The sequence below is a fragment of the Eleginops maclovinus genome, chromosome 18, assembly GCF_036324505.1.
Source record: "Eleginops maclovinus isolate JMC-PN-2008 ecotype Puerto Natales chromosome 18, JC_Emac_rtc_rv5, whole genome shotgun sequence".
Taxonomy (NCBI): Eukaryota; Metazoa; Chordata; class Actinopteri; order Perciformes; family Eleginopidae; genus Eleginops; species Eleginops maclovinus.
The window spans coordinates 22387068-22402510 of NC_086366.1; the positions used below are offsets into that span (position 1 = coordinate 22387068).

At 38.9% G+C, this 15443-nt stretch overlaps 2 protein-coding genes across 2 annotated transcripts in view; both read left to right on the forward strand.

Annotated features, from left to right (window-relative positions):
* The first annotated feature begins 169 nt into the window (after nt 1-169).
* On the forward strand, nt 170-8051 carry tnfaip1 (tumor necrosis factor, alpha-induced protein 1 (endothelial)). The gene is made up of 7 exons (XM_063907938.1): nt 170-379; nt 2363-2718; nt 2929-3098; nt 5106-5189; nt 5774-5826; nt 6003-6198; nt 7302-8051. The coding sequence occupies exons 2-7, from the start codon at nt 2472-2474 to the stop codon at nt 7530-7532; spliced, it is 981 nt and encodes a 326-aa protein (XP_063764008.1). The 5' UTR covers nt 170-379; nt 2363-2471; the 3' UTR covers nt 7533-8051.
* A 1210-nt stretch (nt 8052-9261) lies between these two features.
* Nucleotides 9262-15443, forward strand: part of sgsm2 (small G protein signaling modulator 2) — a 95529-nt gene continuing 89347 nt past the window's right edge. The window contains 1 exon segment of the mRNA XM_063907948.1: nt 9262-9438. Coding sequence (XP_063764018.1) covers nt 9379-9438 — 60 coding nt within the window. The 5' untranslated portion in view covers nt 9262-9378.

Genomic DNA, 15443 nt, shown 5'->3' on the forward strand with positions numbered 1-15443 from the left:
GGGAGAGTAAATGTTTGACTTTCTAAATCAAAACAATGAGATTAAAAAGTACTTTGCCTGATTTTGAGAAACAAAAATGATCCATTTCAACATTATATGGGAATATAACCATACCTCCAGAAAAGACAGGATAAAAAAAGCTTGCAACATATTTTTCTGACAGTAGAGGGCAGCGTCATTTTTCTCGACCTAAAGCCTGCCGTAAAGTCATTCGAAGAAGAAGAAAGGGGAGCTGAGAGTTTAACTTTAGTATCATACCTTTTTACAACTAAATCTTGATTCTCTTGTGGATTACTATCAAAAGTGTATAACGGCTAGGTTGATAAATTATACGGTGTGCGGATATCTTAGGAGACGCAAAGACAGTAGAGAGAGATCGGTAAGTAAAGTTCGTAAACTCTTAACGTGTTGTTCACTGCTGGATGTAGCTGGGGACGATAACGTCACGCACTCTATTGAAAATCTGGCATTTAATGTGACATATTTAGAAGAATATAAACATGACGAGAATGTATAACCTTTTCTAAATATTGCTTTACTTGGAGGGTGATTCGGTGTGTGTAATTCAAAAACTAACCCAGATTTTAAACTTTTTGGATTGGCTAGTTTGTCTAGCTGTCCTGCCTTCGTATTAAAAGTGTACCCACCCTATTCAACATTAGCTAACATTAGCAAAACACACCCACGTAGGAAGTAGCTGACATGTTTTGTTGCATTTAAATATAAGGTGGTATAAATTGACCAGATGAATAGACCAGAAGTACTTTTTCAAAAAGTATGTAACGATGACAGAAGCTCCGTTATACGATGTGAGGGCCTTTTAACGTTAAACAATACAACTACTAAACGGTATTTAAAGGGAGTTCAGTCTTTAACATGTCTGAATACGACCAAACAGACAGACAGCAGAGGTAACAGGGACTTTCGTCTTGCTGTTTACTTGTTGGATTTACTACACTAACGAGATTTTAGCATTAGTCCTTCCCGGCTAATGGGTTTAAGCTGTCTTTGGCGGTGCACACTTTATGCAGCTTATGTTGCCTCTTTATTTATAAGTATAGTTTGTAGTTGAAATGTAACTAATGGTCAGCATTCAACTATATAACTATAAATAATGTTTATGGCTGTTTACTAATGGGTTGTCAACTAAGCTAGCAATACGTTTGACAAGTAACACGAAGGTCACTTTGTCTTTTTTTTAAAGTTAGGTTTACGTTAGCTTTTGCTCACCTAGCCATGACAGGTCTCATTCTGTGGATACGTTTACGATGTTTGGCGTTCATTTGGACACAAAGCTAGTAGGTTGTATAACTTTAAACAGCTAATAATAATAAAATGTAATGTACATTTGCTAGCTCTGCTAAACTCCAAATCATACAACCATTTAGGTTTTTATGTGGAGCATTGCTTTTACACAAGTGCATTTTTCAAGGCCACATCTAACCTAAGAAAAGAAGAAATCAATATTTTTGTATGAAAATGAGTCATCTGCTCAGTGTTTTATATTTATATTATTTTAAGAAAATAAATTGCCTTTTTAAGCGTTGATATGTGCCCCCTCTCCCCAACCCCTGTAGTTTCCTGCTGAGTCACATTCCATTTATTGGGATTGGGATGGGGAACTGAGGATAAGATATTGGCCCAATTCCAAACCGATCCCTACAACCTAACCTCACATACTTCCACTCCGTTTGAGGATCCACCACATTAAGTGCCATTCCATCCAACAAGTGTGGAGTGGGAATGTGTCATCAAACCCTCAAACAGCCAGTCTGCATCGGTCCTTGCTAACCACCTGCACTACCTGACTGGACCCAACCCTGTTTGTGTCCGTCATGAAACATGCTGTTTACACACAGTTCTGTCTAAACATTTACTCGAAAACTGCGCAAAATAAGACATATAGTATATCTTAATAACTAAGGATCATATACCTGTGTTTGGTCATGAAAACGATAAATATGTGCATTTGATGTAAAGTTTTGTTTATTTATAGGGAATTTTGCAAAACCAAACAGCTTATAAACATCATATTATAAAACAGAGGTTTACAAAATTTATACATTTTTGCCCAAGAGGTACTGATTTGAAACTGCTGTTACATAATTTCCTGTTTCTGCTGGAGAGAAGGGAGTATTTCCCAAAGCTTGCTGCTGTATTTACACCCTGCTCCACAAAGAAAAAGCCTCATTTAGCTGTAAGTGTGACTAGAGACAGAGTTCACTCCAAGTGTGTAGGGGCGGTTTGGAATTGGGCCATTGTGTGACGGTGGCTTCTACTTAATATTGTGATACTTACTTTCAGCCACATGGCCTCCTGCTTTACAAGTCTTATTCAACATAAGGCCTTTGTGTTTTTCCAGGAATGATCTGGAGCAGTGAGAGGTTGTGGCGGCCCCATCAGTAGCTGTCACCACGGCGGGGGACCTTCGGACCTCCGTCTGCAGGGTTGTCATCTACCTCCAAAGGGACATGTCCGGGGAGAGCTGCCTGCCCCAGCATCACACCCTGTCCCATTCCGCCGTCTCAGCCCCTCCTCTGGCGTGTCCCAAGACCAAGACCTGCAGTTACCGAGGAGCGGTGGGCCTGGGCAACAAGTATGTCCGGATCAACGTTGGCGGGACCCTGTTTTACACCACACTGCAAGTGCTGACCCGGCAGGACTCCATGCTGAAAGCCATGTTCAGTGGAAAGAAAGAAGTGTTCACTGATAAAGACGGTGAGTCGTCTCTAAACAGCAGAAATAGGTTACTATTGTCCAGTATGTTTACAAGAGTAAAGAAATTACTTAAATAAAAAAACTAAAAAGTCTAACAAAAATGGTGTTTGCTGTTGTGTTGAGTCCACATTTTTTGGGTTGTGCCACACCATTGTGCACCATTAGGTATTAGAGGTATATTATTCAACAAAGTCTGTTGTTCCTGTTCAGGTTGGATCCTGATCGACCGTAGTGGGAAACACTTTGGCAGCCTCCTGTGCTTCCTGCGTGACGGCACAGTCTCCTTACCCAAAGGTCGTCAGGCTGTCCAGGAGCTGCTCGCTGAGGCAAAGTATTACCTCGCCCAAGGCCTGGTGGAGCTGTGTGAAAACTCCCTGCAGGTCAGTCATAACCACACTGACAGTTCTATTCAGCTCCAAAAAACATTACACATTTGTTTCAAGGTGTTTTACAATGTGCATTTAATGTTGTGTGTGTAGAGTAAAAAATATAATGAAAATGCAACATAAACAATCCAAATTAGAACAATGTATTTTAGAAACGATGGAGCCAGGACGTTGTCAACAATCTATCACCCAAAAATAACGTTTAATAAAACATTATATGCCTCTAGGCTATGGTAGAAAAACAGTTTGCTTCACCTTGCGTAGAAGAACAGTGAATGCATCATACTGACAGATGTTCACAGAAAGGCCTGCTGGGATTTCAAGATTTACTCATCCTTTGGTTTCCAGGGGGACAGATTGCATATCACTGAATTGTAAGCTCACCGGCTGTCGTTAATTCATCATCACGTCCTGTAGTTTGTGGATTAACAGCACACTTACCTGCCTCCAGAGGTCCATTACATACTCTGTGTCAAACAGTAGAGGGGTAGACAGACAGGACTGACTGCAGGAGAGAGTAGACCAATGTTAACGTTTGACTGCAGCACGATGATTGGCTGCTGCAGATTGTGGTGAAATCTAATTGGTTCAAAGAGAACACCAATGATGAGCTGATTATATGCAGCTGTGGAGGGAATTAATGTATAGCCAGTCTTCCTGATTGAACTTCATTCAAGCTTCATTACTCTTATGTAGCACAAAGGGTATCTTATGCATTTGCTTTATGAACAACACAACGACACAACAACACTGCACTTGTCAACAACCTGTTAAGTACTTCTTCACCAGTGGATGCTACTAGTACGGTGGCCGATTGGTGCAAACGCGTTACAACGGACCAGAACATTTCCATGTAGTTTCAAAAGTGATTACAAAAATTAGCCGTAAAAAATAAATAAAAGGGGCGCTTAAAAGTAACGAACACAAGCTGTTGACAAACAGAGATTTGGCCAACTGTCTCTGTAAACTTGACTTGTATGTTTTATTTGCTTATTTTAACAATCTGATCACAAGATTCCCTCTGAATTTTGCAGATCTGCTGTTAGCTAGCTAGCTAACCAGTCAGTTCAAATATACTGACCGAAACCTTTATAAAACAGGTTATGAAACTGTGCTGACAGTGACATTTCACCAACGTTATAATCCCTGAACGTCAACAAGTTCATCTGAAATCTTCAAACAGATTAGCTCAATCTGCATTGAAACAGTGTGTAGGTTAAAGTTACTTTTACATCTCTTTTCAGAATTAAATACTGGGGTAGAGGAAACCAAGCTGTACCAAGGCTGTTCCAATGCACTCTACTCTGCCTTCTTTTTAAACTTTTATTTATACCATTTTTTCGGAAATGATTGCGTTACAGCAGCATGTAAACAGGCATTGCACATATTTTATAAATGAAATAAAATAGAATAATTAACATAAACAATACATGTATACATATCAAAAGTAAAAGATGCATATCTTTAGAGAATATCCATTGAATATATAAATGAAATATATAGTATACACTATAGACCAACCCATCTCTATAAAAAACACATGGGATTCCAAATCATTGTATTAGGCCTGTTTTAACATACTTTATTAATGCTTGTTTTGTAAGTAATATTTACCTATGTTCTTAACAAAAATAATGCTTTAAATCAATTTCATTTAAATCAGACACTGTCCCATTTTTAGATGTTTTACCTGGCCTAAGGACACTATCAAAGTCAACTTTATGGTCAATCTTCTGTGTGAGATACAGACGGGGATATCAAAATGCTGTTTCTCACAATCCTGTGGAATTAAAGTTAAAATATCTAAAAATACCTATATAATCAAACAAAGATGCATATATACAAATTCCCACATTAAGAGCATCATAAAAAATAAAATAAAATGGAACGACAGTCAATATATACAAAAATGACAGTCTCTTATAAACAGATGAATGAGTAACAAAGACTATAACTACCAAATGTGACTAACTCCTGGTGTGTATGGTTTGTGATTGACAGGGTAATACAGAGCAGCCCCTGTGTGTGATACCTGTGGTCACCTCCAGTAAAGAAGAGGAGAGGCTCATCCAGTCCTCTACTAAGGTAAAAATAGTGCTGGAGTGTTCACATTTGTGTTGTTATTATGAACCTGGTGCATGAATGAGTCTTAAAGCCCTGGAAATAAGTCAACGTTTATTCTCAGACATCATAAATGCAGTGTTAATATGTGGAGATTATCCTGCTGAGCAAAACCTGTAAGTATTATGAACATGTGTTTGCCACTGATCTTAGTTTCTGGTATATTCCGAAATCCCTGGCCAATAAAAATACGTCATTACTGCACCTGCACCACTCTTTTGGTTAAGCTCAAACTAAATATGTTTTTTAAAATGTATCTCCCCAAGGTAAAACAATAAACAAGCATTCAAATGTTGTTGTGTTTGGTCTTTTCATGGGATTTGTGGTTTATAATTAAAAAGTAAAATAACCTTAGCCATATTCTCTATCACATTTAGCAGCTATTCAAAGATAAATAAAACATTTTCTAACTTTCCTTTTGATGGAAGTTAAATACGCCTAAAAACATTCATTTTTCATATTACAATTACCAAATGAATGGCGCCTGCTTGTATCAAATTCAGCTCTACGATCCACATATGTTATCATTTGTTTTTCTTTTCTGTTAGCCTGTGGTGAAGCTGGTGTACAACAGAAGCAATAACAAGTACTCCTACACCAGGTAAGAAATCCTTCCTCCAGAGGTCCCGCTGCTCTCATCATAACAAGATTCATGGATTTATTTTGAGGGACGCATAGATGTTTTCCTTCTAATAAAGTGTAATGAGCCACAGGACACCGAACCAAGTCGAGGATGAAGCACTTCTTCTCCAAATCAGTTTTCATTTGTCTCGACAGTAACTCGGACGACAACCTGTTGAAGAACATCGAGCTGTTTGACAGGCTGTCGCTCAGCTTCAACGGCCGCGTCCTCTTCATCAAAGACGTGATCGGAGACGAGATCTGCTGCTGGTCCTTTTACGGTCAGAGTCGCAAGCTGGCCGAGGTGTGCTGCACTTCCATCGTCTACGCCACGGAGAAGAAGCAGACCAAGGTGAGGATGAGTTTGGCCGTGATCAGACCAACCATTGCCCTGCATCTCTGGAAGGCTCAACAGGTTGCCAAGAAAACCAACACGTGATAAGAGGCGGGATACATCAGATTTGTTTTCCCCAAATATTCAGTAAATGTGCTGTCATGAGTTTTGTAAACACTTGTAATCAGATGTGATATTCTGAAGAGTAACTATTAGAGGTTGTGTTGAATTGTTAAATGTAATGTCTTGTAAATACCATATAAAGCTTCCAATATTGAACCTTTTGGGTAGTTTGGCTGTAAATGAGAAGTTAGAAAGCACACAGGCTACTTAAAACGCCACTAATGGCTCTCAATACATTTCAGCAGGGCTAAAATGCTTCTATTGTCTAGCGCTCGAACACATTGTACATGATAGTCTAAGAGGCGGGGCATTTCTAAGTGGTTAACCAATCACAACAGAGCCGGCCAGCTAACCAATCAGAGCAGACTGGGCTCTGGTTTCAGACTGAGGGGGATAAGAGGTGCTGCAGGACAGGCAGTTGTGATTGGTCAACCGTTGAGAGACCGGAAATGTCCCGCCTCTTAGCCTATCACATACAATGTGTTGGAGCGCTAGCCAATGGAAAAGTGAGTGTGACATAGTGATGTCATTATGTTTTCGAAGTAAACAAATGAGTTGAATGAAGGCGTTTCAGGCAGGGGGGAGTGTGTGGGAGAGAAACTCCCACAACTTTGGGATTTTAACCTTTGCAGACCACTTACATGCACAACAATCTATATAACACACTACAGGAATGGGACAACTCAGGGATGTGTAGTAGGGCCTCTTTAAAGTACATAGAAGAGAGCAACATAGTAAAGTAAAGAGCAGCAGGTTTGCATATTCCTTGCTTTGTCTGGATTGTATGCCCTTGATCTTGTGATGCCCAGTGTGAAAGAGCCTTAAAACGCTCTCCTTTTTTAGCTTTGGCTATGGAGTCATGAGAAAATGTGGATGTGACTTCTTCTGGTTATTTATGTCTGCTAGCACCACAATGTTTCTGTGCCACCATGTAGATTGCTTGTCCTGCAGGCATATGTGCATATTAAATACATTTTTCACTTCTCTTCCTACCTTAGGTGGAGTTCCCTGAAGCTCGAATCTACGAGGAGACCCTGAACACCTTGCTTTACGAGACAATGCCGCTTCCCGACAACTCTTTGCTGGAAGCCACGCGGCGGAGCTACACCAGCTGCGGATCTCACAGCGAGGAAGAGGAGGGGCCCGGGGGAGCAGAGCTTCGCGAGCGTGTCCGTCGAATCCACGTCAAGAGGTACAGCACGTACGAAGAGCGGCCGCTGGGACACTGAAGCCGGGAGCACGAACGGCTGGACAGATTTCACATTGATGGTGAACATTCAGAGATGGAATCTGTTGATGCTCACACGTGTCTCCTTTGAATAGTTTTCTTTACCACTATCTAAAGAACATGATGAAAGTGCATCTGACATTTTACTCTAGATAGTTGTGGTGTTGTCTGCTCTGTCCATCATAATTTTATGAAGTGTTATCAGAGGATTCAGAGCAACTACTTCAAATACCTAGAGAACTGTAGTTTCTTTTAAATTAAATAGAGATTAATAGGGAGGAAAAATCACTGATATGCACTATTTCAACGAAGAAATATTGTTACAATCATAGCACTTACACTCAGCAGGAGCATGTTTCATATTTATAGATTGTATTTTTCATACATACATTAAAAAAAAGCCTGTTTTCAAAAGATCAATCTGTTTTTCCAGAATTAGAGTGCCTCTAACATGTTTTAATGCAGTTTACCATATTGCCTTTCTCCAGCTGTGAAGATAAAATTTCTTGTTATTCAACAACTTTTTGTCCTTCTGTTTTTAGTAGACAGGTGTAATGAAATATGTACAAATGAAGGACGTTCGTTAAGGTCAACAGTCAATGATATTATTTCAGTCCTTTTTGATTTACTGATGTTAATGGCATGCACAGTTTAATGTAAAAGTCCCAGAAATGTAATCAAAAAAACATAGTTAAAGTGGCCTTATTATGTCTTTTGGGGGTTTCCCTTTCCTTCTTACATCTCTGAGTGGTTGACCAATCATGTGTTAGCTTTCCTGCAGCTAACCAATCAGAGCATGAGAATAATGAAGCAGCTTTTGAACATTAAAGCATATAAACATTTCACATAAGAGACAAAAAATCCAAATTGACACCTGAAAGTTAGCACTATGTCCTCATTAATGTGACAAGGATTAGAACATATCTTTGCTGAAAGGATAGAGAATATAGGAATTAAATCAGTCAGTTAAAATCCCCAAAACATGGTTTTAAGTGTTGATTAACTATTCTATTATACATGAATAGAGTGTTTTCTGCCAAGCTTTGAAGAGTTTTTGATATTTCAGGGTTAGGGTTTTTACCTCAATTGGAATAACGTTTCGGATTTAACAACCATTAAATTGGAATCTGTATGGTCTGTGAGGTGTTTTATTAATATCAGTCTCAGTTAGAATCTGTAGGCTACAGGACTAGATGTTGGTGACAAAAGAGAACTTTTAAGCCCTTTTTAAGAGTTAGATTTTGAACAGAAAGACAAGGCTGAATGCAGAGTTGTTTTAGAACATGGCTCCTGATGGTTGCAGGTGCACCCTAAGCCCACATGGAGGCACAAGCAGGAGGTTTAATGACGGGTCCACCAGAGGAGGTCCCTCCATCATGTTGCTGTGACGTCTTTTACTGGGCGGTGCCATGCTTTGAATGAAGTCATTCCAAATACTGTATTTCAATGAGCTCATTAATGCATTGCATGTTTCTTCCCCTGGTGTCTCATTGCTTTGCACTAGGAGCTATCTGCACAACATTTTGTAAAATATTTCAAACACCTTTCAAAGGACAACTGCTGTAACTGTTTCCTTCCCAGGAGAAGGAGATGCTATAAATAACTCTACAGGTTGGTGTGCTGATGCTGAGTGGCTGCAGGTTGGGGCGGGGTGGGATGCTGGGAGTTTTTGTTGTCCACCTCCATTGATCAGCACGGTGGGGAAGGCGGGTCCTCTGACGTCGCCGTCAAGCTGCTGGGCTGCGTCATTGTCCAGCTGAGCGAAGGAAGAAGGAAACGAGGAATAAAAAGGAGAGCGGTTCTGATAGCGGACGGACCTGCGTCGTGTGCACTACAGCCGGGCAGACATGGAGGGCTCCACGGAGGAAGACTACAAAGAGAAATTATTATGGAACGTCAAACGAGAGGTAAGCGCTCATTTTTTACGCCCTGTCGAGCTCCTCTCGTTTTTACCGTTTCATTTCACGTCATTATTCAATTCAAAATCACGACGCGATTCTTGGAAGTGTTGCGTTCATAGTTGGCTTGTTTTTCGCGGGGTTATCTGGGTCTACCTTGTTTTGAGCTTCATTCAATTCAGTTTAAATGTGCAAGTTTCCCAAACTGGTTTTGAATAAATGGACCCAGCTAAAAATGTACCTGCTTTTAGTATTTGTAGTATCTCAGTGCTTAATATTTGGCTATCATTTCTTTATCTGATTCAGATAAAATGGAATATTCCTTTAAAAAAATGTATTAGAAGGGTATGGTTGCAGGGCATACACAACTAAATAAAATACACTAAAAACTAAAGAAAATAGGAAAATACATAAAAATAAATAAGAATGTAGGAATTATCGTACATTATTGCATGCACTTAAACCTTACGTCATTGATTACTATAAGTCAATTTCTTCTGCCATAATGCATTAACATACATACAATACACAACTTTTAATTGACCATATATCATCCAAATGTTTTGTATTATCGCTTATGCATACCTGATGTGATTTCTGCATTAAATACAATCACATTCACTGTATAAACACATTTGTTGTAAGATCCATCCATTTATAAGCTAGCTCTCAGGTTAGAAATCATCTAAAGTGTTACAGCGAGGCATCTTTCAGCACAGGTTGTATTGCTGTCCGTCTCTACCAGCAGCTTAACATCCACAGTGCCTCAGGATCTTTGTTCCTGGTGATGAATTTCTCACATCTCTCCAGTGAGGAATAAATCAGTACTCCTGTAACCTATCTACCCACTCCTATTGTATGCTGCCTTCACTGAAACCTGCAACTTTAAGGATTTTCTTGCACTGAAATGTCAAAGTAAATCAAAGACTGGATGTGACAAGGTGTGGCTCACTGCCTAAACCTCAGTCTGAGTGATATGATCATGTAGTTTCTGTCATTATTATGGAAAAGAAAGGTCAATGTAAAAAATATCAATCCCAAAATCGTAAATTGTAATGTGTGTTGTCCATGCTTTGATGGTTATGAAGATTCACAAATCAACAGATTATTCCTAACTATTTCTTATCATGGACTTTACTTATTATAATCAGTATTTCATGTTTGGTGGTGAATGGTATGCAATGCATACATTATTAACTTGGGTTTAGTGAATTGACACCACTGGAGCTGCTTTAAAATAAATGAAAATCTGATTCTCAGTCTGTACAATGTAGGCAAATACAATGACAACCTTAGTCATTGCTAGTAGGTTTCACAAATATTCATCCAGTCATCTGTTCCTACAGGATGATGCAGTTTCTCTGGGTTTGGCGTATCTTCTTTTTAACATTTTATATCAATTTATTTTCCACGAGATGCATCTTTAGTTTGATCTTTGGCATTTTTATGTTGCTTTGGAAGTTCTCACCGTGTGACCGTTAGACCTCTTTAATAGCTGACACATTTATTGGCAAGAAAGCTATTGGCAGGGATTTCATTCTGATTGTTTATCGGGCAGAGTTGTAGTCAACCAGACTTAAGTCAAAGTCAAGACAGTCCAAATGGGTGTTGAGGCCAGGCCAAGAACAACAACACTGATCAGTGCCTATTTAATATTTGTTATATACTCATTAATATCATATTTAGAGCCAACATTCATATACACAAAATGCAGGATACATCACTTAAGTTTTGAGCCTTATGAGAATCCTTTCTGTCCTCCGCCAGACATCCCACAGTCACCTACAGGTTTGGGACATAAACAATTTAACCTTTAAAGCATCTGTAATTCTAAAAATAGCTTTGTTTCTCAGGATGTGTCTGCTTAACTCAACCATCAGGGAAATAAGGAGGAACATTCTTGGGTCACTGGGCCACTGGAAGCTGTGTGTTGACGTTAATACTACTTTGTGCATCAGTTGGAGGTTTTGTAAGGTCTCTGCAGCTTTGCTTTTCACTTTAAAGGGGCCCTATTATGCTCATTTCAGGGTCATATTTGTATGTTGTGCTCTATGACTGTGACATGTTGGATGCCTCCATGCTTTAATGTTCAAAAAGCTCTTTGTTTTTGTCTCCTACTGCTTGTGCTGCAGCACCTTTTTTCAGCCTCTGTCTGAAACCAGAGCCCAGTCTGCTCTAATTGGTAAGCTGGCCAGCTCTGTTGTGATTGGTCAACTTTTCCGCCCCTTAGCCTATCACGTACAATGTGTTGGAGTGCTAGTAGCTAGTGATGTCATTATGTTATGGAAGTAAACAAATGAGACAAATCGAGGCATGAACTCTAGGATTTAAGCCTTTGCAGACCATAAACATACTAAACACATGTAACAGTAGAGGGAAACCCCAGAAAAAAACCCATAATATGGCCTCTTTAATATAATTGAAAGCATGGAAATTCTGATAATGTGGTGCAATTTTCCCATTTCTTTCACATGCTTTCTTACCGTGTTTAATTCTACAACAGTGATTCATGATAGCATCATAGCTTGATGTTAGCGGCCTCAGCAATAGCAGTTTGTAGAGGTTGTGATATGTTGCCATTTTTCATTCAGAAAAGCCTTGTCTGAGCCCAATTATTGGAGACCCTGAAATGTGACTTTTCTCTGTACATTAGATAAGCCCAGAAACAATGTACCTCATTAGGTGGCATGCTGAGATGAATTTGCTCGAACATGAAGGGATTGCTGTTGCTTCCGAACCGTATTGATCTATATTTTTGCAAATGTACTACATTGTCCAAAAATGCCACATTTTGCAAATCTGTATTATGTTTGAGTATCTACTCCAAAATCAATTATGTGATTGGCTATTGTTGATCGATGACATGCTAGTCAATGTCATCCAACCTTTTTGGGAAGAGCAAACTTGGCTGAGAGAGACTGGTTTATGCAAAGCTCCTGGTTTAAAGTTCCCAGTCTCTTCAAGCGGCACTCAGCTATCCCACTATTGCTTGGCAACTGAAAGCTACAGCAGCTCCCTTAAGAAGAAGTTAAATTTCATCCGTTAGCGATGAATATAATGTGAAAGTGACGCTGTCAGGCGGTCTCTTGTATGTGCCTTTGTCTACAATTCTGCCACCAGAAGATTTTATTGGGAGGATGGTGAAAGCAGCAGTCCACGCAACGCTGAAACAATAGTGTTAGAATAAACACAAGACGTACAGTATATCTTCTGCTTTTACGCAATACTGAATCTGTAATAGATGTTTTATGGTGTAACACTGTCCCATTCAAACGCAGCATTTATTTCCCCAGAGAATTTCTTTAACAGCTGTGTTAAATTAAACTGAGAAAGCAAAATTAAAGAGCACATTCATAGCTTCAAACATACAGTATGAAAGTAGTCTCGCAAATTTGTAAATTTCTGGATGTTCTCTTCTAGCCTTTTATTCTCATCTTTTCTTTATGGAAAGGGTATTTAACTGTGAAATCCTGCGCCTTAGTCATTTTGACTTGAATGCTATACAATTAATGTGTCACTCATGTTCAAGAGGGTGTAAAAGAAAGCACCTTTTCTCCGTGCAGTATTACTGTATTTTTGTGAGGTGTTAAAGTTCCATTCGCCCAAAGCACAAATGTGATCATCACAGATTTTTGAGAGACCACCGGGATCCTGGTGTCAGAGTAATGTAAGACTGAAGGGATTGAAATGACACGACGCAAGGACATAGTCATAGCGCCTGAAAATCACTACCATTTTTATTTAAAAATGGTGGTAGAGACAAGTTAATAGGTGACTGTGAAGATGAAGAGCATGATGTGAAGATGAAGGGGAAGTCGTGTTTACCGCCCTCGCTTCGTGTCACAGCTCTCCGTGGACCACCTCCAAATTGATAGAAAATCATCCATCCTCAGACTCAAATTGTTTTTCAAAGAGCTCTTTTCCGTTGAGATGGAATCAGGCTTTGCCAATGCTATTTAAATCCACATACATGCGTCACATCTAAGTGAATTTGGGTACTTTACCAAATTGAATGCCAATCCAATCAGAAAAAATGAAGGTATCTGATGATTTGTGACCACCATCTGGTCAGATTCTTCCTCTGAGATTCCAAAATGTTCATGAAATGTCATCAAAGATCCGTTATGTACTCAAGATATTTGAAGATGTAATCCTAGCGATTTCAGATACCAGAGGTAGCATGAGCTGGAAGTAAAAGGTTCTCTCTGCCTTATTAACCACATAATAATAAAATAAATAAGATAAGATGTACTTTATTGATCCCAAATTGGGGATTTTCTTCATTATCGCAGCCCGTAAAACAAGGCATTGCACATAATTAGAAATTAAGAAAATAAACAATTTTAAATATGAACTTCTCAAAATAGAAACAAATCCTTTTTTGTTTAACCGTGAAGATACACATCTGTAAGCTATGTGACTATTGAAGGTCCAAATAACAGCTAAGACAATATAAAAGAATATAATTTACATTAAGTTTGCAAAGAATGACATATTCAATTAAATATTAATGATGCAATCTTAAGTATAGCTTTTAAAATAATGTTGGTTTACTTTTTCTTTGTAAATCAGCATTGTTCAGGTGTAGCCTTCTAAGCTTGTACTTATAGCTAATTATACTTTGACTGTTGCTTCTTTCGTGTTAAAAAGTCATCCATTGACGTCAGAGATGCGAAATGACCACAAAATCTGTCTATGTTCTCGGTAAATGCACATGATGTTTTACATGGGCATTGGCATAATTATCATATGGTTTGATTTAAAACCGCTAGACAATACGAGAAGCAATTACTCTGAAGTATATTGGCGTAAATCATTAGGGGTAATAGGGTAATAAATAGATAAGTAGACGGTAACTGTAGTCTCTGTTGATAGTGCATAGTTAAGTTTCTGTTTTTAATTTAAAAGTAAACTTATTTCTCTTTTCTTTAGAAACTGGAGGCAACTGTTTTAAAGCTAGTCTTAGCAATAGAAAGTAGACGTGAAACTTCAAATCCATTCAGGTCCAGTCGCATCAATCCTCTGACCAGGGTGCTGCAATGCACTGCCATAGGCTTTCATTTTTCTAATACCATTTCCTTTGTTTACCACAGTGAGCTGCCTCGTTTGCCATATTGCAACTCGCATCCAGTTGCCTCTTCCCTGAAGAAATATTCTGTCATTATGCAGCAGAATGTTGGATAACCTCTCCGTCTGACAGGCACCTCCTCCAGGACACAATCATTTCCTCCTGCCTGAATCTTATTTTATTACTTCTGCACTACGAGCCAGACCTATAAACTGCATTAAAAGCCACTTTGTACTCTGGGTTAAAATGTTAATTTTCACTTTTTAAGAGGAATTGATTCGACACAGATATGGCATTCTAAAGGAGAGTGAATGATTGCTGTGCCGTAGTTTCTGCAGCAGGTCAACAAGTGCATACGAGACGAGTAAAAACAGATTCCACTCACTCGTCCTTCAGAGTCTGCCATCTCTGCAGCAACCCCCCCCCCCCCCCCCACCCCAACCATCATCCACCTTCCCTACCAGGGCCTGAATAATTACTTCATTAATGACAGCTTCTCTGCTGTGGCCTAACAATAGCTGATTACGATGGAACCATGTTATGTTGCAGCTCCTAAAACAAAGGCAAACGCACATTTTAGTGGTGTGGTGATGCTGTATGTTTTCTATGTTTGAGACCAATTACCATGAAATTATTATTAAATCGATAGAAAAAATAATCAGCGACTTATTTGATAATCAATCGTTTCAATATAATTTTAAGCTAAATTAAATGTTATGTTAAGCAAGTACGTATGGAGATTTAAAAAAAAAAGTAGATGTTATTGGGACTTTTGAATCCAATATCATTCAAGGATAGTACAATATCGTTGGTGTTTGATTTAAGGTGTGGTAATATATCAAAATGTTATGGATATCGTCATATAACTGTAGATATCGTCCTAGAGCCCAATTTCTTTAGTTTTGTCATTTCCTGGTTTCAAAGGCTGAATAATATTATTCATTAT